We start from the raw sequence: 26493 nt of genomic DNA on the forward strand, positions 1-26493 counted from the left end.
GCAGGCACCCTTACCTGCTAAGACTGCTGACCAGCTCATATTTGCAAATTTTGAAGTGCCTTTCAGTAGGTATTTTAAAAATTCCTTTTGAGGAAACTAATTATCTCTGCTAATATGGAGGCAGTCAGTGGAAAAATATAATCTAAAATAATTAATGCACTAATAGTTTTGTCTTTGATATATGTTAATTACTTGTGATTTCAATCTAAATGATATTCATGGAAGGAGTTATTTAAAAGTAAAATTATTCTTCAAGACAGCTAGAAAGAAGGCAGTAATGCATGAGATATTTGATCACCATATCCTGCCTCATGGTTTTTCATTTTTAAATTGTATCAGAAATTATTAGGAGAAAATAAATAATAGCAAAGAAGTGCTTTTGCCAGAGGACGAGTGCATTTTGGAAAAACATTGGAGACCCTTCTCATACTGAGAATTATTTTTTCATCTTTCTTATCCATTGAGTAGCTTATTTAACACATCAATTGCTGATTTTGCTTGTTATCTTGGATTCCTTCAGGAACGGAAGGTAGAACCCTTTTTCATGTATGAATGATTATGTTACTAGGTGCCAGGCTTACTAAACTTTCAAGTGTAATTTTATACTTAATTGTTTTGATACCAAAATTCTGGATCATTTCATATTAGTTGTAGTTTCTCAATCCTGCTGTACCACTGTATTCTTTTATTGAATAGATCCATACAAATCCATGTTTCCATCAGTCCTCTGAGGAGAGCCAGCTCTTGCCAATGAAGACACACGTGTGGTGCTGGTTGAATCCTGGGGATAGCTTTTCCTTGTTACTCAACAAGTACTCTTTCCGTGTTTTCTCTCCACAAGCTGAGGTGGAAATGGAGTGTACTTTAAGGTAAGCTTGCCTGGTGAACTTAGAGTGAGTAATGGCATTTGTGTCTGAGTCCCCTACCCCCACAAATGCTTCAGTGAAAATCGTTCTAGGTTTGAGTCATATTTGGCTGCAGTAGCCACATAATTTGTGTTTCTGGAAAACATTTGGCTTTGGAAATGGATGCTTCATGGTATGCTCCAATGTGTGCTATCCTTTACCTTTTTATTCCTAATGTTTCCACCAAACAAAACTAACTACATGTTTCCTTGAATTTTTACCTTTATTAAAAATTTTCAGGTATTCTGACTTATATCACTGCCTTATCTTATAATAATATCATAAAGTACAGAGTAGGGGGACTGAAGAAATGAGGTAGTAGGATGAATGCACAGAATCTGGTATAAAGTTAAAATTCGCAAACTAGTTTCTGAGCCAGTTGCCAGGCAATGGCTGGGCTTTTTTCTGGCTCTAAATGACAGAGTTCAAACACTAGACCTGTAGACCTGATTAGATTAGTTATATAGAACTAATATTGACGTATATGTTAGACATTTCTTGATATCATTGAGGTTCTCATGCACTTTAGAACTACCTCAATTTTGCTTTGTCTACCACATCAAAATTTAAGATTGTTGTTGTCAGTCCTGTGTTCATCTGCTCACATTGAAAAGCCAGTACGTGGTAGACAAGAGTGCACGCAAGAGCCGTCACCCTAAAAAGTGGAAGGAGCTTTCTTCTCCCCAGAAACCATCCTGGGGACCTAAGTACAGGGAAGGGCTTATATAGAGATAGAGAGGAGGTGCATAGGCAGTGATGGGAAGACCATTTGCTGGACAAGGTCTTAAGGCAGCATCTTTACCATTAGCCATGGGCTTTTTCTTTGTCTTTTTTTTTTTCTTTCTAACTGGAAACTAGCAATTCCTAGGGCTAATACCTTTAGATAAGCATATTACTTTTCTGTAGGTTACCCACCCGGCAGTTCACATGCTCTGTGTTAAGTGATGTTCCAGACACAGGATAAGGAGGGATGTATGTTTTCTGGTGTTATCTGATGTTGTCAGATGGTCTGGGTTTTAAAGAAAGGTTCTTTAGCAGGTAGTCATCTAGGTGTTTGTATAGAATGTAGAATAGTGGACAAAGGGAAAGGAAGTAAAAGCAACTGCCAAACACAACTCCTGAGAGTAGCCACTGTTAAGTATGGCAATAAGCTTCATGTATTTGAACACTGAAATCTTCATAACAGTGAGTGTGAGGGATTCACACTACTAATATCTCTGTTGCAGTTCAAGAAAGACAGAGAAGGTTTGAGACTTGCCTAGGGTTATATAACAGGTCCAGGTTCTAGACTTGAGCAAGCTATTTCCAGAATGATGCTCTTACAGAATACCCACTACTGTACCAGAATACCTGCCTTAGCACTCACTGCAAAAATACCTGGAGGATGGTGAAGTCAACCTGGAGTAGTCATAGAATGGAAAGAAAGAGGGAGGGAGGTGGAAGGAGAGAGAGAGAGAGAGAGAGAGAGAGAGAGAGAGAGAGAGAGAGAGAGAGGGAGAGAGAGAGGGAGAGAGAGAGATCCTCATTAAAACTCAGTAGTATGATATTGAAGGAAAAAATTTAAAGTATATAAAGTGTATGCTATTTCTATCAAATGATGGATGCATTCATATAATGAAGTCATAAAGACATCATACTCAAGCTTTTGGGGATGGAATGGAGGGGAGAGGAACAAATTTGAGGTTGTGTACAGAGAGGGCTTTGATTGTTTTTAATTGGAGCAAATTCGACAAAGTACTCTCGTTGGGGTAGTATACATAGTATTCATATTTGTAGGTAGGGAGACAGGGTATGCTGTCTTATTGCTACACGTTTAACTCTTATAGAGTTTAAACAAGACTAAAAAGGATCCTCTCTGTGTAGTACTTTGTTGCAGTTGTTAGAAGTCTTTTACCCTGGTAATTTTTTTCTTCCAACTGATAGGATATTTAAGTTTTGAACCCAAATAACAAAATAGCAGTTAAAAAAAGAAAACAAAACCCCTGGTTAGTTCTCATTTTGCATTTGTTTACATACTTCTTACAGCCTGTTAAGATTTTATAGTATCATTCACAGCCTACTTTTTAGGAGCATGTGGCTACACATCACCTATAAGTTTTCATTTTTGACTCTTGTTTTTACTTATGTCTGAAATTATTCTGCTAGAAATACCAAAGCTCACACTTTTCTTTTGAGAAGCCATAGAGAAATCCAAATGAGAAAAAAAATATACCTGGTTTTGTATTTAAATAATTAAATAATTCACACTTCACATGGGAGCAGGGTTAATTTTGCATTCCTGATGCATCCCCAGTATTGGGGTACAGAGTGTATGTTGGCTCCTTGGATATCAGATTGAGTGATACTGTGAGGGAGCAGGATTTTGTTTTCATAGCTAAACTTCATTGTTGATAAGGAAGTAACATAATTTTATTCCCTGGGGAGATTTTCTTAAAGATAGTTTTAAGGAAAGTACAGTGAATTTTTGTCATGCTAACTTATTTTTTCTAAACTATTAAAGTTCTTAACACTCAGATTCCATGTAAACAGCTGCTAGTTTCAAGCACTAATTCGGAACAAAGCAATAAAATGTTGATGAAAATCTCATTATAATGTGGGAACAAATAACTTTGAAATTGATTTGTAATTACAGAAAGGGTATGGATTTGGATGGGAGAGGAGCTTGGAAGATCTTGGGAAGTGGTTAGGGGAGGAGAACCATAATCAGACTATATTGTATGAAAAAATCTATTTTTAATAAAAGAAAAATGAAAGGAAAAAATTTCATTTGTAATTGTTTTTAAATCAGCTCATTTTTATTAGTAGCATATTTTATATTAAAGATATAAAAATAAGTAACATATTTGAACATAGCTTAGAATATATTTTGAACTCTTAAGGAAACTTAATTGCCCAAACAATCTTAAATATAAGAATGCTACTGAAGAACTCAACATTTCCCAATTTCAAAACCAGCTGCAAAACACAGTTATCAAGATAGTGTGGTCTTGGCATAAAAACAGACATAGCTCAGGGAGTTGAGGGTCCAGACTTACATTTACAGTCTTTACTTCTGACAGGAGCACCAATTAAACAGGGTGAAGTCAGTTGTCCAGACAGTACTGGAACAGCTGATAGCCACATGAAAAAAATGAAGGTAGACTTTTACCTTATATCATATAACAATCAAAATGGATCAGAGACCTAAATATAAAGAGAGAGAGCATAGGTATGAATCTTTACCACCCTGCTTCAGGTATGGCTTCACAAGTCTAACATCAAAGCAACAGCGAAGACAGGAGCATTAGATAAACTGGATTTTATCCCATTTGAAAATATGTGTGCTTATAAGAGCACAGTCAAGAAACAAAAAGGACAAGTGAATGACAAAACTTTGTAAATCATATATCTATAACGTATTTACATCTAGAATATATAAGCAGTTATAACTCAAAAATACAAGGCCAACCCAGTTTTAACATGTGCAACTGATGAGAATAAATATTTCCTAACAATAAAATGAAAAGATAGCATCATTAGTCATTGGGAAACTTAAGTCAAATCTATAATGAGAAAGTTTTAACAATTTGAAAAAAATGCTCACTAAGCTACTAGGCAGCTATAACCAAAGACATTAGTAAATGTTGATGTTAGCATATGGAGAAACCAGAACTTTCATATATGATGTGGTGTTGTGAAACAATACATTCTCCTTGGAATGTCCATATTCTGATAAGTTTTTAGGCGGTGGTGGCACACACCTTTAATTCCAGCACTCAGGAGGCAGAAGCAGGTGGATCTCTGTTGAGTTCCAGGCCAACCTGGTCTACAGAGTGAGTTCCAGGAAAGGCGCAAAGCTACACAGAGAAGCTCTGTCTTGAAAAACCAAATATATATATAAACAGCTGTGTGTCCTGGCACTCCCCCTCCTAGGTTTATGCCCCCAAATTGAAAACATGTGTTCACACAAAAACTTATACTTGGAATCCCACAGTAACATCATTTGTAATAGTCAAAGTTGAGAAACAAGTCAAATGTCCATTAGCTTTTGAGTAGTAAGCAAATATGGAATAATCTTGGAATATAGTTCCTGCCATTTATTATGATTCCTGCCATTGAAATTCAAGTCTGCCTTTGAAAGAGATCATTCCTTATTTTATCGCTACTAAACGACATTTCAAAACTACAAATCAGACTCTTCAGCTACACATTTCTGAAATCTCTTATCTTCAGTTTTAAAGGTGTATTTGTTTTCATTTTATGTGTATGAGTGTTTGCCTGGATGTATGTGTGTAAGTGCACCATATATGTGCCTCTGGCCACAGAGGCCAAAAGAGGGCATTGGACCTGGAGTAACAGATGGTTGTGAGCTGTCATATGGATACTGGGACCTAAACCTAAGTCCACAGCAAGTGCTCTTAACCACTGATCCATCTCTCTGGCCCCAGCCCATGACTTTTAAGACTAATATATGCTGTGATAATATATGTGGCTGGAGATAAAACATTTTACTGTAGTATAAACTGTTTTTAGTTTTTTAAAGTTTGACTGAAGGAGCTCAGTACCCCAGTGAGAAGTCCTCAGAAGCGTAGAACTGAGCAGCCTCAAGGTTGCCACCAAATGACAGAAAACAGAGTTCTGTTGTATTTTCCAGGAACAGTCAAATACTTGATGAAGATGATGTGTTGAGTGAAATGCACAAGTCCCCTGTGATTAAGCTGCCCGATGAGACAGCCGGTGCTTCCCGGCCGCAAGGAAGCCCTGAGCTAACCGAGTGTGCTGCCATCGAGACTCCGGTGAGAAACCGCAGAGGCACCTTCCTAACGTGCTCTATGCTTCCCAAATAGACAACGGACGTCATGCGTGTTATAACGCCTGTGGCACTGACCTGCTTCTGTTGTTTCTAAGTCTGTAGAGAGTGTCACACTAGGCTGACACAAACCAATAGATAATGAATTTCTTGTCAAGAATTGAACTGACTGGGTCTACAGTTGTGGGTAGCTCTGCTAACGGTAATTTTCCTCAAAGTAAATCATTTTACAACTTCACTAAGGGTGCATGTCACCTTTAGGAATTAGTTTATGGATGTTCTTTTAGTCCTCTTCAGGTACACGTGGAGATGGCAGTGGGCACCAGCCACACCCTGCCCAGAGGAAAAGAATCCTCCCAGCTTGGATGTTAGAAAATTTAAGTGATCAAAACCTTTCAGCACCTGTTACGGGTGGAGGTAGGTTTTTGTCTTTGCTGATGTTTTTAAGGAAACATTAAAGACAATTTAAAGGTTTTCTGAGCAAATAGGTATCGAGTGGTGGTCACACACAGTATGGGTTAGCCTGGGACTTTAAATTATGTTCTGTCTATTTATTTATTTTGAGACATGTTCTTAAACTTGTTATGCCCCTGCCTCAGTCTCCTGAGTGCTGAGGTTACAGTTGCGCTGCTATGCCCATTAACCTAAGATTTACTTTTAGATGTGCATGGAATATAATTCAGAACATAAACTATTACTTTATGGTACTTGTCAGACAGCATTCTATCTATTGATATCTTGTTGAGCATGTGATATTCCTCTTTTATTGTTAGATGCACTGTTAATATATATTCTCAGGTGAGCACGTTGGTGTCATTGTAGCAGGACTCTTAAAATTCTTATTAATAAAATCAAACCTGAGCCAGGTATTGGGGTGAACTGGAAGATCAGAGAACCAGAACAAGCCACAGCTACCTCACCTCGCTGGATCCTCAGCTGGTCTTGTTTCCTCAGACTGGAGGCCTCTGAGTCCTCATCCAGAATGGGTCTCAGCTGAACTGCTGCTCAAAAGCCTGAATACTTAACCAGGCCAAATGCTTAACCAGGCCAAATGCTTCTAGTTCCTGGTCCTCACGCTGTATATATCTTTCTGCCTTCTACCATCACTCCCTGGGATTAAAGGCTCGCTTTCTGAGATTAAAGGGGTGAGTCACCATGCTTGGCTGTATCCTTGAACACATGGATTTCTGCCTAGCTCTGCCTCCCAAGTGCTGGGATTAAAGGCGTGTGCTACAACTGCCTATCCTCTATGTTTAATATTGTGGCTGTTCTGTCTCTGACCCCAGATAAGTTTATTAGGGTGCACAATATTTCGGGGAACACAATACCACCACATGTCATATCTGAGATGAAAGGACACCACAACCAAAATATTTAAAAATAATCAAATAAAGTAACCAGGCACACAGTGTGTGTGCTACGAGATTCAAAAACACATGACTCTTGTCCTGGCCCAGTTTATGTCATGAGCTTATGTCACCTCAGTGATTTATGTCTTTCTGCTGGACATCTATTGTTTCTTATTCATCTATTTATTTATTTGTCTATCTATCTATCTATCTATCTATCTATCTATCTATCTATCTATTTTTTTCCCATATAGTACATCCCTATTGAAGTTCCTCTTCCCTCCTCTCCTCCCAGACCCTCCCTCTGACTTTCCTTCTACCCCAGTTCCAGTCCTGTTTCCTTTCAGAAAAGGGCAGGCCTCCCAGAGATATCAACCAAACATGGTATATCAAGTTGCGATAAGATTAGGCACTTTTCCTCATCTTAAGGCTGGATGAGATAATGTATAGGAGGAAAAGGGTCTCAACATTAGGCAAAAGAGTCAGAGACAGTTTCCACTCCAATGTAGGAGTCCGATGAGAAGACCAAGCTATATAACCATAACATATATGCAGAGGGCCTAGGTCAGCCCCATACAGGTTCCCTGATTGTCATTTCAGTCTCTGTGAGCTCCTATGAGCCAAGGTTAGTTGATTCTGTGGGTGTTCTTGTGATGTCCTTGATCCCTCTGGCTTCTACAATCCTTCCTCCCTCTTTTCCTCAGGGTTCCCTGAGTTCCACCTAATGTTTGGCTGTGTGTCTCTGCATCTGCTCCCATCAGTTGCTGGATGAAGCCTCTCTGATGACAGTTATGCTAGGTTCCAGTCTAGGAGTATAGCAGAATATCACTGGGAATCATTTCACTGACTTTTTTTTCTTTTTTTCTTTTTTTCTTTTTTTTTTTTTTTTGCTGGTCGTGTTTGGTTTTATCCTAATTCTCTTCTGTCTATGATTTTTTCTCAAAGTTTTTGTTTTAACAAATGTTAAAAGTTAAGTGCCTTTTCTGTACATCAGTAGGATTTGATGTCAAATGCCTCTCCTATACATCAGTAGGATTTGATATCAAATGCCTTGCCTGTACTTGTAGAATTTTGAATATCAAATCAGCCTTGCATTCTTGATAAACCCTTTGACTCTTGGGCTCTTTTGGTTGTCTTTGGATTCTGGGAAATGAACTTAGGGCCTCATTTGCTGAACAAATTCTACCTCAGCAGATTTTCATGTCCCTTTTATTTGTTAAGGATTTTTTTTTCTTTTTTTTTTTTTTTTTTTTTTTTTGGTTTTTCAAGACAGGGTTTCTCTGTGTAGCTTTGTGCCTTTTCTGAAACTCACTTGGTAGCCCAGGCTGGCCTCGAACTCACAGAGATCCGCCTGGCTCTGCCTCCCGAGTGCTAGAATTAAAGGCATGCGCCACCACCACCCGGCCCTTGTTAAGGATTTAAAAATGATTGTTTTAAGTGGTGTTGAGCAATAATCTTATTTTAGTGTGAAGTATTTTAGGGGTTTTAATGTAATTGCTGGCCTGGTAAAATGCATTGAGAAGTGTTACTCTTCTCTGTTTCCTGAGAGAGTTTATCCTTGTGCTGCCCACTATAATAGAGTACTGTAGCCTAGGTGACCTAAGTGACATTTACTTTCTCACAGTTCTGGAGGCCAGAAATCCAAGATCAAGGTGTCAGCATTGTGGCTTGCTGTTAGCTATCTTCTCTATATATCACCTCTCTCTCTCTCTCTCTCTCTCTCTCTCTCTCTCTCTCTCTCACACACACACACACACACACACACACACACACACACACACGAATGGTTTTGAGATGTTACAAACATTCCATTTGTAGCAAATTTGCCAGTGTCACTATCCCTGTGCTTTGGAGACATTTTAAATAAAATTATGGTTGCTTGAATATAAGGACTACAACATGATTGACAGTAAGTGAAACAAGGGAAAATGGTGGGATAAAAGGTGACTGCTGTATATTACTCCTATTGTGGTGCAATGGGTAGTTCTATTGATAATATAGACAGTTGTTGAATGTTGCACAGCCTCAGGGATGGACCTGATTGGGATGGTGAGGATAAATGAGGAAACTATAAACACATGGACACACAGAAACACAAAAATCTGGGATTGAGTAGACTAGGCTCTCTGATGGAAAAACTGCAGCAACCTAGAAGTTCAGCATGCCTAGTGTGTGTGTGTGTGTGTGTGTGTGTGTGTGTGTGTGTGTGTATAGGTATATGTGTAGTTGAATATATATATATATATATATATATATATATATGTATGTATGTAGTTAGACAGAGCAAAGAGGCAGGTTTATTGCATACAGCTCAACAGGAGGCAGGTTCATTACATATACCTAAACAACGAGGCAGACTTAATTAATCTCAGTAAGAACAGTCTCTGTAGGAGTGATCTTCAGGCTATAAATATCCAGGGGAGAAAGCTGTGATGGATGTTTTCTTCAAACATGGTCAACATCCACACTGAGACTCTCGTGGAAGGCCTTGCCACTCCCATGGGGCTGAGACATTGCAGTTCTCAGCATGGCTGTGCCCGTGTCAACAACACATATTCGTTCACTCAGGGCTTCCTCTGCTCCCTACAGCCAGTGTTCCATCAGTATTTATTCCCTAAAACTGCTTTAGGCCCTTTGGGTGTCCTTCAGAATAAGGCTAAGAGACTGATGCCCATAGGCCAGATCTGGCCACTGCCCATTTTGGAGTAAACCTGTATTGGAGTACAGCTATGCTCATCTGTCCATATCTAATGGCTACTCTTTGTTATGAAGGCAGAGTTGAGTAGCTGTAGTAGACACCCTATAGCCCTCTACAGAGCTTTATAGTCTGTCTTTTTCTTAAAAAAGGTTACTAATCTGTCTTAGAACGACAGTGACTACACAGTGTATACATACTTACATCCTAGACAAATTTTGGTTATATTCCTAATTTACTTAGTCAAAAATATTGAGCACTAGTTTTATAAGAGGTACATTTTAAGGTCCTGAAGGCCTTCCCCGAAGGGGGAAATAGTAAGCAAGGCACATAAAGTCTTTGCCCTCAAGAAGCTCTCCCTGCAGTATAGAAGACACAATTAGCCATGAGCTTTTTCCTCTTATGGTACAAAGGCTATTTCATCTTTTCTGATTAGATGATTATGAATTTGTTGACAAGATGGGATTCTGACTTAGGTTCACCAACTATAATATATGGATAATATGTAGATAATATATGGATAATATATAGCATATAGTATACATTGTTACTGAGATTTCTTTATTTACAAAGTCTATAGAGGACATTCTTGTTCCTAGGTTTTTGGAGTTTTTACATATATCTGAAATCTGGGTTACTCTGTCAGCTTTTCTCAGAGAAAATTGTTTCTATAATTTAAAAAATTGTAACTAATGTGTCAGGTTCTCTCTTACTTCATTTACTTCTGGTGACTCTGTGATTTCCACTTTGCAGTTGCAAACAAAGCTCTGAGTTACAGTAAAACAGTTAAAGTGGATCCATTGTGTCTGAGCTTGGTGCGCTCTGGGTTGGCGTTCTTAGCCACTGTGCTGCCTAATGCTGTTTGAGATTGCAAATAAATATTTCCCAGTGGACATTACTGTAAATGTCATTTGGATTTGCAGGTGTCCAGCTCTATCATTCTGGGCCATAGTCCCTAAAGACGGGGTCTCTCACTGAATCTGGAGCTCGCTGGGTTTGGCTCCACTGGCTGGCATCAACCCCAAGTGTTCTTTGTCTTTGTCTCCCTGCTCCCTCCAACAAAGTACTGGGGTTACAGGCCCACCAAGCTCTACCCCCACTTTTTTTTCTTTTCTTTTCTTGTGTTGGTGCTGAATATGCACACTCAGATCCTTAAGCTTGCACAGCAAATTATCTTTCCCACTGAGCCATCTCACAGCCTGTGAGTCACTTGCTAGTTTATCCTTTTTAGTCATATAGAGTATTGACCTTTGAAGATACAGGAAGTAATTTTCTTCTTGTTCTTTGTATGTGTGTGCTTGTGTGTACGTTAGATAAGGATGTCATCCAGAGGAGTGGAAAAGAAGGAACCTGCAAAGATAAAACTCCAGTAAACAGAACATGGCATGGAAGAAAGCGATTAATTTCACTAGGAAATTCAGAAAGTATATCAGCAGAACAGGATCCTGGGAAAAAATGTAAAAGTTCTGATCAAGAAGGACCAGTTGTTTCATCCAAGGTGATTAAAAATATGTTGTTTATTTTCTTTATCTGATATTTGAGACAGGAATTTCGTCCTTTTAGCCCTTTGGATAAGACCAAGTGATAGAAATGAATCATGTGCTAAATTTATCAAAAAAACTAAGCTACCCCCTTTTTTGTGTTTATATAGATAAAAACTAGCTCCCCCCCTCCCCCCCCCCCCCGCGCACGCGCACACGCGCGCTTATGTATTTTTTTTTTTTTTAAGAGGGTGCAGATCCCCTGGAACTGGAGTTACAGACAGTTGTGAGCTGCCATGTGGGTGCCGGTCTGGAAGAGCTTTATTGAAACTAATTTTGAATCTAGAGGGAGAGTTTGCATTGTGGACTAATATTTCAGAGTAGAGAAAGGTGGAGACCTCTTGGCTCTGGTCTTAGTTTGGCCTTTGTTCTGGTCGCCTGGTTGCTGTTGTGTGTGGACTTAATGTCACCACTGAGTAAGTATGGTGAGGAGAACAAATGATGTATCATTCTTTACAGAGCCACAGGATCACTCTGCTGTGCCTTCGAGTGATTGCAGACCTTTCATTCCTCTTCAGTTTGTCCCAATCCTCTAGAATGGTTTGACCCAATTGACATTCCTTGATGTTGGATATTTAAAAAGAAATAAGGCCTGTTTATTACATGAAGTTTTTAAAAAAACAAACAAACAAACAAAAACTTGGAAATTGTAGCACATTTCATTAACATAAGCCAGACTTAAAAAAAATCAATAATTGTATTTATTCTTTGGGAATTTTGTATAATGTGTTTCCTCAGCTCCTCCCATAATCACCCTTTCCATCCTTCTACTCCTACCTACTTACCTGAGTTTTCTTCTCCCCCAAGTCCCATCAAGTCCAGTTTATGTTGCACAACTAGTCTTAGGAGTGAGGCCTGCCTGGATATGTGGCTGATCTACCAGGGGGCACATCCTTGAAGAAAATTGACCCCTCTCCCAGCAGTTATAAATGCCAAGAGCTCCTCAGTTAGTGGGGAGATTATGCTCACCTTCTCCCTCTAGCCAGATTCTGTGTAGTCTGAGCTTGCACAAGATTTGTGCATACTGAGGCATTGTAGCAGGAAACAATAGAGGTGGCCCCAGAACAGGAAGTCCAGGCATTTTTCTTCCTTTGACAGTGGTAGCTTAAGGTGACAGTTTCAGGGCTGGGTAGGCCACTGGCTGAGCTCTGTGGGTCTCTTAGTCTCAGGAGGCCAGGCTGGTCCTGTCCTGGTAGAATATACCTTCACGTCCACCTCTTCCCCTAGGGAGAGACCAGACTCCCTTAGCACCTGTCCCAGCGAGAGAAGTGGATCCAGTCTCTAAGACTCAGTGTCTTTGCTTACTAATGGCGTCAAGTAATAAATCAAAACAAGATGAATTCTGGCTCATATATATTTGCCTTTAAATATTATTAAAATGCAATTTGTCTTATATAAACTTTTAGCCTTCATATATTTTGAACAGTGAGCATATCAATTCACTTTGCCTATTTTACAAGAAATTATTTAGTTCCAAAGAGAACCTAATATATGTGTTTTAATATACTTTATCCTGACTAAGTTTCATAATTATAAGAAAGACTTTAAGAAATATCTTCTTAGCTAATAGGTAGGAGAGAAGCAGTGAGGAGATCCCAGTTAGTCAAGGTGTTTGTGAGGTTTTGATGCCATCAAGGGGGTGTAATAGATACAGGTGGACTGCAAGCTCCACTTGGCTAAGTGTTCTTCCTGTGAGGGTCCTGAGGGAGTGTTACCTCTCTTTGTTGAGTAGAAAGGAGGCCCAAACCCTCACAACCTCTCTGCCGGGCTCTAGTGAATTTGAGCCGGAGAACATGGCTGACGCTGAAGACCCAAGCCAGACTGGCCAAGCTCCTCCTCCATGTCTGCCCAGTTTCTGTCTCGGTCTTATCTTATCCCCAGAGAGCAGCCAGTCAATGGGATAGCACAGTGAAGAACAGGGAGACAAGCTCACCATGAGAGAAAACAAAAGCTTGGCTGGTCCATCTAGTCGGATGTGTGGAGATGCCTTACAAGACCTCAGAGCAATTGTCCAGGACTCTAGAGTAGACATTTTCTTAAGAAAGACTGGAAAAGGAAGTGGAGAGAAGGGGCAGAAATCCCTTCTTGCCCCTTTCCTGAGCTCTGACTCATTTAGTCTATGGCCTGTGTCTAAGTAGTGCCCTATGTGTACTCCTGCGATTTGAACATGCCCTCAAGGAAAACTGTTGATGCGCCATCCATCCTTCAGCACCTGGAGGAGACTGAAGCCCAAGGCCACACTGCTAGGAAGCGCTGATGGCCGAAGTAGATGCTTTTGTGTACAGTGGGTTTTCCTATTGTGCACATTAGACTATGAGTGAGTTTGTGATGAGCACTCTTCTCTTCATGAAGTTAATTGTTCTTTTAAAGTCCAGGATTTTGTCAGTCCTCACAGGTCTTCTGCAGTCCTTACAGGTTGTATGTCTGTCCAGCTTATGGCCAAAGTGAGGGCTCTGGAATTAATCAATGTAAAGATCTCTGCTGTGTTTTGGATGCTTTGTCTCCTCTAAAAACCTATACTGAAGCTTACTCTCCCTGTGCAGTAGTGTTAGTGGTGCTTGCTCAGTACTGGCTCCATACTCACTCAGGAGTAGACTCAAGTTGCTAGGAAGTCCACAGGAGCTGGTGGACTCTTTTTGCCCTTGTGTCACAAGAGGACACGAGTGCACATCCTGCTGTGCCTCTGTCATGTCAGAACACGTTTGTCCTCTCTTCCCTTCTGCCCCATGAAGACAGAGTAGGAAATCCCACATCAGATGCCGGCAACTTACCATGGCCTCCCCAAAACTCAGAACTGAGAAAATACATTTTGTCATTGATAAATGACCTAGGCTGTGATATTTTGTTGCAGTAGCACAGAGATTAAGACAATAGTATTTCTTTTACATAATCTAATTAGAACTGTCATAGGCAGCTGAAGGAAGCACAGCCAAAAAAACTTCTGCAAAATCCTATCATAAAATTATTAGTTATCTCTTGCTGTAATCAAAGTAAGCCCAACACTTAATCACTTAGCACAACATGACTTATTATTTATTACAAATTGTATGAGTTGGTTGGGCTCAGTTGGACACCTCTTTATGATACATTTTTGGTATTAGTGGTGGTGGGTTCAGGCTAAACGACTTTGCTCTCATGAGTGATGCCTCTACAAGGATTGATGGGATATCTGGAAGCTGACCGGGCCTCCCTCCCTCCACTTATCATTAGATAGTTGAGACTAAATCCCTTTACCCAACAGCAGGATTCTAAGACGGTAAAATTAAAAGCTACCAGATCTTTAAGGCCCAGATCTTTCAGTGACTAGAACTGGTCATTTATACTGCACTTTTTGGTCATGGAAAGTTACAAGGTTCCAGGTAGATGACAGAACAAGTACTAAAGCAAGGGAGAACAAATACATCTTGAGAACCCCTAATCCAAAAGTGAAAAATAAAATACCTCAAAATCTGAAACTTTTTGCATACTGATAAGATTCTAAACTCACTTGGGATTTTGGATAATTTCAGATATTGATGCTCAACCATAAATCTTTACAAATACTCTAGACTCCAAAATCTCAGAAATCCTAAGCATTTTGAATAAGGGACAGTCAGTCAACTGTTGTCCTTGGAAATTTGGGTGCAAGGCAGGCATTCATTTAAAATTGAAGCAGCAGTGGGGACCTGCACAGGAGGAGGCACTGGAAATGTATTGAGTATTGAGGTCCTTTAGCTCTCTAGAGAGAGATTGGAAGCGACAAAGTAAGATCTCTGAGATAAGGGAGGGAAATGATGGTCATATTGACACGACTAAGAAGTGCAGAGACTTTAGCCACTTAAGGATGGTGAGCCATCGGACTGGAAAAGCATCTAGGATGCAAAACTTCAGTGCTGAGTGTCTGAACACTGGGTCTGGGGAAGGAGAGGGAGTAAAAGGCAGGTTCCAAGTTTCCACCTGGGAAGGACGGATAGTGAAGGTATTGGGAGAAATGATGGTAGAGAACACACAGGTGGAATTTCAGTTGTTGTGTTTTCAGTTTCGGGGGATAGACTTCCTAGGAAGCAGTATTTAGCTAGTGCTTGAACTGTCAGCCAGAGGTTGAGTATGAGGCTGGGATTTTTCCATTATTCTCCAGGAATGTTAATGGAATTGATACAGGACTTTTAGGCAACTTATCAGCACAGGCATTCCTGCCAAGAGCATCTTGGAAACAACAAACCACCCTGCTGGATTTATGTTAGAGGGTAGTTCTTTATCCTATCCCTTAAAATACATTAAAACTTCAGATGGCTGAGGGGCAGGGAAGTGCTTACTAGACAAGTTGATAAGCTATTTTAATAGTCTTAAGAGTGCATTCTGCTCTTCCTCAGAGGACCACTAGCCCCATGATCTCCAGTCTCAAACACATCTTTTTTTACTTTGTAGGAGATCTTTCTGTTATCAGAACTCTCTAGCCTCCCATGTTTAATCCTTCACAAGTCCACCAAATAGCAGGGGATGCTTAGTAAAACTGAAGCTCTCATTCTCCTACTTGCCGTAGGTGATTCACCTTCCATTTTTCCTGTTCCCTTATCCAACCCCACCAGGTCGCTCATGAGCTTTGGAATTGGCACAGTTCAAATTTATGTATCAGCAAACTTAAAAATTACTGCGTGTAATGGATTTTGGGATCATTTATAAATAATTGAAACCAAGAATGTTAAATTCTTGAATGCCAAGGCTACTATATATTAATATTGCATGGAGTTCCATAAGAGCATTACGATTTCCAACTTTTGTGTCTCTTATTTGGTTTTTTTTGGGTCGGGGGCTGTCTCAGGTCTCTCTACATAACCCTGGCTGTCCTGTAGCTTACTGTGTAGACCAGGCTGGCCTCGAATTCAAGGAGATTTGCCTGCCTCTGCCTCCCAAGTGCTAAAGGGGTGTGCTACCATGCCCAGCTGTCTGTCTTATTTGAAACCCCCTAATTTACATATTGATACCTGTGATTTTAGAAGCATGTTTATTAAAAATGAAAACTTCATTTGCCTCATCCTTCAGTCTCATTGTTGCATTGACTTTTGTAGCATTATAAAATCTTCATCTGGATTTATACAGGCAAATACATACACACACACACACACACACACACACACACACACACACACACATAAAGATGTTATATTTATTTCCGACATGGTTTTGCTAAGTAACTTAACTTGGCTTATAACTTGATCCTTCAGCTACAACCTCCCAAGTACTGTGATGACAGGAATGTGCTACTGTGCTTGGCTATGAGAATTGTTTTTAATTTAAAGTTTTTGAGAGTTTCATACTTGAGTAAGTATTTACATCATTTCCACCCCTTCCCTGTACAGCCTCCCTGTCATGTCTAGAAGACATTGTCTTACAGCAGGTGTTGTGGTCCTCTGGCTCTCAAAAGCTTTCCGCCCCCTCCTCCATGACTTCCCCTGAGGCTTCCGTATAGGAGTTGGTTTGGGCACCCCTCTGTCACTTGTTCTCTGCATTTTGACTGATGGTGGATCTCTGGAATAGTCGTCATCTGCTACAAAATCTTTGATGGGGGGTGGTGTGAGAGATTACTTAAAACATTAAATGCCATCATAGAATAATACTGTTCTTTAGTTAAAAATATCCTTAGAGGGCCAGGGAGATGCCTCCGTGGGTAAGAACATTTACTCTGGAAGCATGAGAACCGAAGTCCACATCTCCAGTCCCCACGTGAAAAGCCAGGCAGAGCTTCACGTGCCTGTGACCCCAATACTGGAGGGAAGAGACAGGCAGATCTGGAGGGTTCTCTGGCCGCCCGGCCTAGCCTGAAAGGCAGACTTCGGGCTCAGGAGCTCCTGTTTTGAGCCACTAGTGTGAAGACTAAGAGAAAAGGCATCTGGCACCTTGCTCTGGCCTCTGCATGTGCGTATGTGGGCATGCATGCACCACCCCCAACAAATACAGAAACCAACAAACAAACACAACACTCCTTTTAAAAGCAGCCCTGGGTCGGGCGGTGGTGGCGCACGCCTTTAATCCCAGCACTCGGGAGGCAGAGCCAGGCGGATCTCTGTGAGTTCGAGGCCAGCCTGGGCTACCAAGTGAGTTCCAGGAGAGGCGCAAAGCTATACAGAGAAACCCTGTCTCAAAAAAACAAACAAACAAACAAACAAAAAAAGCAGCCCTTAGCCATGCCACTGTTAGGTCAACAGCTCTCCAATATATTATAGAAAAGATGTATTTTAATTTTTTTTTTAATCACTTTCCAATGTCTCTTTGTTCTGAAAGAAACTGACTAAGAAGTTGAGTGGGATTGTTTCCCTTCAAACATCTGCTGTGGCTGGATGCTGGAACAACAGTACTGTCAGGATCCCCTGTTTGGAAGTGTGAATCACCCCTTTCCTGTGGTGCTTGTTGAAAGGCGTGAGAATCGTCTGCCCTTTCCCCTCCAGGCTTTGTACACAGATACCTGAAAGGCCAGGAACTCTTAAGGCCTAGGGAAGTGTGGTGCCTCTGAGGAATCACAGCCTTCCTTCCTAAGCATGGAAAATGCCTTGTAGAGTCTAAAAATGCCACAGGAATAATAATCTAACAAGTTTGGGCTCTTCGTTTCACTACCAGACTCACTGACTTACCCACCACCGAACAGGAGTGAAGGAAATGGGGGAGCTGTCAAGTGGGCGGTAGTCAGGACTTCTCACTTCCTGTCCCTGAATTCCAGCTGTTGGCCTGTGCCAATTGGTCCTGAATGGAAGGGGATGGGACTGGGGTGTGGCAGAGAAGGTTGGAAGTAGAGTGTATGGTGTAGAGGGATGTAGCCTAAATGCCACCACCCAAGTGTAAGTCATAGGAGATAGCCAAACACCTGCTTTTCCTAGGTTATCTGCTGCTGTGCAGAGCCATGATAGACCCACATCCTGTGGAGAACGTGTTTAGCCAGTGTGAATACTGTTTCAGAGTTACAGTTTCTTTTAAAAATATTGAAACATTTAAATAATTAGTCCAAAAGAAGTCATGTGAATAATATGTTAGGAAATTTGAATTATCAGCTATCTATTCGTACTAAAATCAGCTTTCACCAGATGGTAGCTGCCAGGCCCTGAGCCCTTAGAAATGGAGGTGAACATTGATGTGTTTCTGGTGTGTGCTCCTCATATCTGTGACTTGGTTAACAAGAACACTTGTGTTTAAATGAGCAATATTTCTGCTCCACAGAAAGGAGGTTTTTGAGATGAGGCTTACTTTTTATGCTGGTGGCCAGTACAAATTAAAAACGCATACCGGGGTGATTAGAATATCTCCTTGGTACCGTGTTCCTGCACCTTGGTGCAGGGACTGTGTTGTAGATCTCCCATTTAAGATAGGACTCTCCACAGTCACTTGTTCTCTGCACTCTGACCAGTTGTAGTTTTCTGTGAAAAGAAGCCCCTTTGATGAGAGGTTAGAGTGGCAGTAGTCTAGGGTACAAAAGATCAGTATCAGAGGGCAGCTGTGTATTTTATCCATTTAACAAGATGGCAGTAGTCAGCTCTCTGGGGCTTAATTGGCTAACCTGACATTTACTTAATCAGAACTCTCAAAGGAAAGGTGCTTGCTTTCTCCGTTGGTGATAGCATACCCTCATGCAGATTTATGTGTAGACATGAACTAGTAGGTCATTCTGCCATATGAAAACTACCTTTATTTGGAGAGAACTAACTAAGTATTGCAGTCATTTTTAAGAAATTACAAGGACAGTGTTGTTGGACAGTGACATTTAAGAGCTTTTTGAGTTAGATTATGTAACAATGAAATAGATTATCATTATAGCTACAAATTGATATTGTGAAGTCTACAAATTGTTAAAAGTTTCTAAACTAAAAACAGAAAATGGTATCTTTAGTAGCTTCAAAATAAGAAGTTTGAAGTTTTAAGCTTTTCATATCATGAAACTTGTATTTTTGTCCTCTTAAACTTTAATTTATATATTTCTTTTTTTGTTGTTTGCTTTTTTAAAATGATGCCTTTTCTGGATTTCTTTTACAGGAAGTTCCAGAATCATTGTCTTCAATCACATTAGGTGATCCAGATACAGATACTGTGAAGATGAGTGAACCGAACAACGCAGTTCCAATAGAGGAGCTTGGTGAGGTCTCTAGACATAAAACCGTCAGCCAAGCAACAACAGATGAAGAGGGGGAGACAGTGAGCCGTCCTGAGAGTCATTCAAGCGTCCAAAGGAAGTCACCTCCCGAGACATCGCAAGGGTTCTGTCCTGAATCCCGCTCTGCTCCCTCTAGTCCCGATGCTTCGCACACAGTGGCTGATTCAGTTCTAGGCTGTTCAGAAGGAAGCAAGGTCCAGAGGGCGTCCTGCATGTATGGGGCTGACTGCTACAGGTAAGATGGACCCACAGGTGGCGTTTCAGCCCAGTGCTTCACTACCTGCTGCCTTGCAGTCCTGTGCTGTTGTGTTAAGAGCCTAATAAACCATTGCCCTAAGGTTAGGTGCTTTACCGCATTTCTACTGGGCTGCACTTTCCCACTGTGCATTCTGGTAAATCCTGCCAGAAGCTTTTAAGATGCAATGGGGAATTAAATGTTTTATGTGTAGACATGCTGACTAATGCAAGTACCTGAGTACTGGGGAATCCAGACTTAAAAACTGAATCACACAGACTTAAATACCTGCTTATTTAATGTCTTAATTTTAAAGAGATACTTTCAGAAAGTTATTATACCTGTCTACTAAGATAATTTTAGATTGTGTTTAGGCATTGTATTATATGTATATTCACATTTTTCTATAAAATAGAAAATTTTCTACTTTGAAAATTAGAAAATGAAATTTTTATGAATTCATATTTCATCCATTTAAATTATAATCTTGGTTTTATAACAGCCTGTGTTTATCGGTCTGTTTCCACTGTTAGCCATCCCACTTGTCAAGCTGTATCTGTGAAGTGCATCCTCATGCCATGTGCACAGAGAATGTACACCACACATTCTGTGCATTTCACACTCTTATTATTGCTCTTTAAAATACATTGTTATTTTAGCATTAAAGTAGCTATATTTTTCAGTTTCAACAGTCCTGAGTTTTAAATTTATATATGATATTGTCTGTGGAATGTCCTTAAGCCTAGAACACAATGTAAAAATCTACAGCAAAACAAAAGCTATCTATTACTTTGGATTTGGAAAGACCCTGTTTTGTGTCTACGTTAGTTGGTGAGGGCAGCCATAACAAAACACCACAGACTGGCTTGCTTTAGTAACAGAATTTCCCTTCTCTCAATTCTGGACATTAGAAATGCAGCCATAACAAAACACCACAAACTGGCTTGCTTTGGTAACAGAATTTCCCTTCTCTCAATTCTGGACATTAGAAATGCAGCCATAACAAAACACCACAGACTGGCTTCTCTTCTTGCCCTGAAGGTGGTTGTTTTCTCGGTGCCTTTTCTCTGTATGTCATTTCCCTGGTGTCTCTTCCTCACCGAGGAAGACACCAATCATTTTGTGTCAGGGCCCCAGCGTTATGACCTCACTTAACCTTAATTATCTCTCTCCTAGGTATATTGGAGATTAGTGCTTCCAACATAGAAGTTTTGAGGGGACACAATTCAATGAATAGCAATATTCAACACTGTCATTTCCTTTTGTTAAAAGGAGTAAATGTGGGCTAGAGAGATGGCTCAGAAGTTAAGAGCACTGCTTGCTCTTCCAAAGGTCCTGAGTTAAATTCCCAGCAACCACATGGTGGCTCATAACCATCTGTAATGAGACCTGGTACCCTCTTCTGGCCTGCAGGGATATGTGCAGATAGAATACTGTATACATAATAAATAAATAAATAAATAAGTAAATAAATAAATCTTTAAAAAAAAGGAGTAAATGTTTTATCAAATAATAATTCATTCACTTATACTTTATAATAACATGTTAGTTTTAATCACTCTTAGCTTTAGACAGTAACTAACTTTATTAATTTTGAAATAAAGGATGTCTGAAAAATGTTTAAATCAAAAAATTTGTATTTGTAACAAAGGGGAAGAAGTAATTTTATTGAAATGTTTATATTTGTAAAGAAAGGGGAAGAATAGCATGTTGAATTTGAGATAAACCCACATATCTTACACACATACATGTCTATAAACTCATTACAAAAGTCTAGCTTTTCTTCAGCCTCCTGAACCTCTCCCTTCTCTCAAATGGATAATATCCCAAGTCTCTATAGTTTCTAAGTTTGCATTCCTCTTTGTTTTGTGTTTTAATTTTTAAAAGTTAATATACAAAGTAATGGGTTTTATTATAATATTTTCACATATTTGTTATTATAATTTAATTTATCCTCCTCTGATGTCCTCTATGTTCTTTTTTTGTTTTTTGAGACAGGGACTCCCTATATATAGTATAGTTCTCGTTGTCTTGGAACTTGCTACGTAGACCAGGCTGGCCTTGAACTCATAGAGATCCTCCTACCTATGACTCCCGAGTGCTGGAATTAAAAACATGTGTCACCATGTCTGGCTCTCCATGCTCCTTTTATCCACTTCCCCAAACTTGCTGATTCCCTTTCCTTCCTAAATAATCTCTTTTCCACTTTCATCTTACATCTATTAACTTACCATCTTTATTTCCCTTCTGCTTTAAGATCTCGATCTCTCTCTCTCTCTCTCTCTCTCTCTCTCTCTCTCTCTCTCTCTCTCTCTCCACTTAACATGATGATTTTCATTTCCATCCATTTTCCTGCTAATGGTAAGATATTTAGAATGTGATTCTCACAAGCATGCAGTAGAGTTCCCTAGAGACCACAAAGCATTGCTGTTGTTACTGATCAAATGTAGAAGCAAGGAGGAAAAGCCAGATACCTTTTCTTAAGCATGCATTATATCTCCATGAATTTTATATTGGAGCTATGAAGTTACATAAGGGTCAGTGAGGTGGCTCAGTGGCTGTGCTGGATAGATGATGATGATGATGATGATCACTACTACTACTACTACTACTACTACTATATTGTCAACTTGACACAAGCAAGAGTCATCTGAGAACCTCAGTCGGAAAAAATAAAGTGCCTCCATGAGGTTGGACTGTAGGCAAGCCTGTGGGACATTTTCCTGATTAATTAATGTGGGATGGCCCAGCACATTGTGGGCAGTGTTAGGTAGGTCTTGAGTGGTAAAAGGAAGCAGACTGAGCAAACCAGTAAGCAGCATTCCTCTGTGGCCTTCAATCCAGATTCTGCCTCCAGGTTCCTGTCCTGACTTCCCTCAGTGATGGAGTGTAACCTAACAGTTGTGAGTGGAAACAAACCCTTTTTCCCCAAGTTGCTTTTGGTTATGGTGTTTTATCACAGCAATAGAAATCTAATGAAGACAATGGGAAGAGGCACTTGCCACCAAACCTGATGACCTGAGTTGGATCCCTAAAACACACGTAGTCCAAGGAGAGAATGAACTCCCACAAGTTGTTCTCTGACCTCCACATGTGTGCCATGGCTTAAACACACACACACACACACACACACACACACACACACACACACACAAATAAATGCAAAGATTATTTTTTAAAAAGCTATTAAAGTATGTTATTTGTAATATGTGAAAAGGTATATTACAGTTACTGTAAATAAATAAACAAACGTATTTTTCTGATTTTTCACTTTAAATTTCTGCCAGGGTAAACCCACCACATAAAGAGATGGCTGTCAAACTCTAATAATAATTTAAGAGTAGAAAAGAAGCCTGAACCAAAGAGTTTGAAAACTGCTTTTAAAAGACATGATAGTATACTTTGTGTAGTCAAATGAGTTTAAAGATTAGAAAGAAAACATGGGTCTATCTAGAATGTTGGTAATGTTTTTATCTTAGCATTAGGATATAGAAATTTACAAAGGCTATGGATGCTTATATTTGTTGTATACCTACATAAACCATATAATGTTTACAAATTGTGTTTTTGTACACATGACTTGTCATATCACACTAGAAATTGATTGTTTATCTGGGAGTCTTTTGATGATTAGATGTCACTGCTCTAGAGGCAGTGGGACATAGGAGAATAGAGCCAATAAATGAGGTGGATTATAGTCTCATGCAATAGCCAACTTTATTCAGAGTCGCAGACAGTTTATATTCTGAGGGTTAAGAAAGGTTACATGAGTAAAGTTCTCATGAGTTCAAGCTATACAAGGACAAGCCACACGTGGGAACATGTTTTCCCACATAGGCATATAAAGGATAGTTTAAACATTTAATTGAAATAACAGCAGCAAGCAATAATGAGTAATTTGAAGTAAACATACTCCTATCTGCTATACCTGGAAGGAGCATGAAAATACATTCCAAGAACAATTCTGTGTTTTGACAAAACTGAAGTCACAAGATTCTTGTCTTGTTTCCTTGGAGTTCTCTCACAAGCACCCAGAATTCTGTTCACACAGCTTTATTCCTGGACCATTTTCCAACAACTCTGTCAGGTTGGTCAACAACATGGCATGGGGATGTCCTCAGTCTTTATATCATCAACACAGGTGTTTGGTTCCCTTCTGGAATAATCGGGTATTCTTAGTCTCACTCTGTAGCCACTGTAAACCCGTAACTTCCTGTTATTTTTTCTTCTTCTGATGGAATGTTTATCACTCTCACAGGAAGAATCCTCTCCATTTTCAACATTTCAGCCACCCTGGTGATAGTGATTATGGAGATGTACAAGTCACAGATGAAGGTGTAACTGGCGACAGGCCTGAATGTCCCTATGGGGCATCTTGTTACAGGTAAGGGAACTGAGCCATGTGGCTGCACTCCTCCCTAAATGCTTCCTCGCCATGTGAAATCGGGTGACTGGAGCAGCTCTCCATCTTAAGCCTGTAGCATAGTTTTCATTAAATTTATGGGGAACACAGATTTTCTTTCAGATAATTCTAAATTGTTATCAATCTTCCAAGTACCTGAAGTTTTTCTGTATTTCTGTCTAAAATACAATCAGCTTAATTTATAAGACATCCCAATACATACTCTATGAAGACTCTGAGATGTGATATGTAAGTCTATTGGGGATGTTATCTCTATTTCTGTCTAATTCCTCAGCTCCCACTAATCCACCCCTCTTGTCAATGCCCGGAACTCAGTGGCAGCTGAAGAGCATGAGAACCTCCCCTCTGCATGTCCACACTGTCGCCCTCCCCTCTGTCAGGCAGAGTAGACCTCTCCATACCACAATCTTTCTTTACCAGAATGTCTCCCCAACCAAGCAGCAAGCATATTACATTGACAGAAAGGATTCTTGGTATTTTGAAAACTTGTTTAATGTGTGAGTAGACTTAAATTTAACCAGATTACAAAAGAAAGTAATCCCAAACCTAAAGAGCTTTAATGCAGACAGCCATTTTGTTTTTTTAGCTAACTTTGAGTACATATTACTGACTGAATCTAGTGGCCACTGTAAGTTGTTGCACATGGCCTGTTTTTATTGAACATACCAAGGGTACTTAAGTTTCTATTCTGCAAATGCTCCAAGCTGGTTTCTCTGTTGATTTGATCATGTGTTATGGTGTTACTCAGATTTTCTACGTTCTCACTGATTTTATTCTGTTTTTGTTACTGAGTACTGAACTCAGTAACAAAAATTCTTCAGTATTTTTAAATCTCTTAACTTGTATGTTTGTCTTTTTTCTTTAATCCTGCTAGCATTTTTTGTCTTAAAAACTTTTCCTCACTGGAAAAGTCATAAAATGGTTAAGTGAGAGCTGTCTGTCTCTTCCACATTGGTGGTTTAGGTACTTTTCACAGCTGCTGTGACTGGGTTATTTTCCCAACTTCTTTTCCTGCTTGTTCACTTTTGGTGTGTAGAAAGCTGCTCTTTTGATGTTGATTTTATACCCTGCTACTTTGCTGGAACTTTCCACTGTAAGTCTTCTGGTGGGGGTGTAGTAGGGTCTCTTAAAGAGAGGACCATATCACTAACAAAGGGGCTAGTTTGACTTCTTCCTCCCTTGTTTGTATCCCTTTTATTTCTTTGCCTTATTGCTCTGAGATTTCATACGTTATAATGAGTAAGAGTTGAGAGTGAGCAGCCTTTCTCATTTCTTCAGTTGTCAGAGGCCGGCTCCAACCTGTTGAAGGGTTCTTGCAGGAAGGAGTGAGGAATGAAGAAGTATTAGATAGAAATAAAGGCCTAGATGAAGAGAAAGACAGAGACACAGGATAGCTTCGGGAGGGCTCTGGGTCAATACCCAGCTGCCCCGAGTTTAATCATGATGGGCTTTTTATACATCAGCAAGGGGAGGAGCTTCCCCCTTTCAAGGTCAAAGTATCAAGTACCAACAAGTGTAGACCTTCAAAACACCTGGTAACCACACCCTTGGCCAAATCATCCCATTATGCAGCCCTGCTGGGCAAAGAAAGCTCAGACTCTCTGACCTGGAGTAAGGCCTTACTAGGGAGCCTCTGTGGGCCCCCACTCATCAGCATGATGTTATCTTTGGGTCACAGTGAACTCAATGCTGAGTGGATTTTATTTAACCAGATGTGGATCTTGGAGCCCATGTAGCAGTGCAGGTGCTGGGGAAGCTGTCTTCTGGGTCGTGGATCATGTCCCAGTGATGGGGGGGGGGGGGCGCGGCGGGCATTGGAACGTTCCTGTTTGAATCTGTGGCTTTTGTAGTCATGGGTGCTGTCCTGTTCAGGAACCCTCTAGAAAAGTCAGTGCCAAACCACTGGGTGTTGACCTGTGGCACTGGTCAAGCTACCAGGGAAGGAGTTCGAATTATAACTGCAGAGAGCCCTGTGAAGATAGCCAGGTCGGAGATGAAATGGAAGTGTTTTCCATTGAGCCATCGAGTAGAGACACCCAGGGAAGGGAAGATGGAGGGAAGGGACCAGATGCAGGAGTGATTGTGGAGCCGCAGTGCTGGCCACTGCACCCCATCTTAGGACACTGCATCTTCATCTTCCCTTTGAAAGTTACAGTCCGCTTCACCCTTAGCCATCCAGCCAGCCACATCAGCCAGCCTAAGCTTTTGGTTCAGTTCCTTCACTTGTTTTTAAATCCCAGCGTTTAGGTACTTGGCATTTCTAAACCAAACTTTGAAAGACACTCAAGTAATAAACAACTAAGACCATATTTGACTTTTCAGTGATCTTGCTCAACTATTATTAAGGGGGGGAAGACCCCTTGGTACCTGAAACAAACATGTTCACAGGAAAAAGGAAAAAAAAAAAAAAAAACACTTCAAGTTTCAAATGACCCCAGAT

The 26493-nt window shown here is 40.2% G+C and overlaps 1 protein-coding gene across 6 annotated transcripts in view; it reads left to right on the plus strand.

Annotated features, from left to right (window-relative positions):
- Nucleotides 1–26493, plus strand: part of Aplf (aprataxin and PNKP like factor) — a 53223-nt gene that overhangs the window by 13577 nt on the left and 13153 nt on the right. For 4 of the 6 annotated variants that reach the window (XM_059258113.1, XM_059258118.1, XM_059258115.1 and 1 more), the window contains 6 exons: nt 697–869; nt 5521–5680; nt 5982–6111; nt 11052–11236; nt 19278–19630; nt 23889–24014. In XM_059258113.1, the coding sequence (XP_059114096.1) occupies nt 697–869; nt 5521–5680; nt 5982–6111; nt 11052–11236; nt 19278–19630; nt 23889–24014 (1127 nt within the window). The remainder of the gene's footprint in view (nt 1–696; nt 870–5520; nt 5681–5981; nt 6112–11051; nt 11237–19277; nt 19631–23888; nt 24015–26493) is intronic. The other 2 variants (XM_059258114.1, XM_059258116.1) reach the window with 1 other exon arrangement.

The sequence above is a fragment of the Peromyscus eremicus genome, chromosome 3, assembly GCF_949786415.1.
Source record: "Peromyscus eremicus chromosome 3, PerEre_H2_v1, whole genome shotgun sequence".
Taxonomy (NCBI): domain Eukaryota; kingdom Metazoa; phylum Chordata; class Mammalia; order Rodentia; family Cricetidae; genus Peromyscus; species Peromyscus eremicus.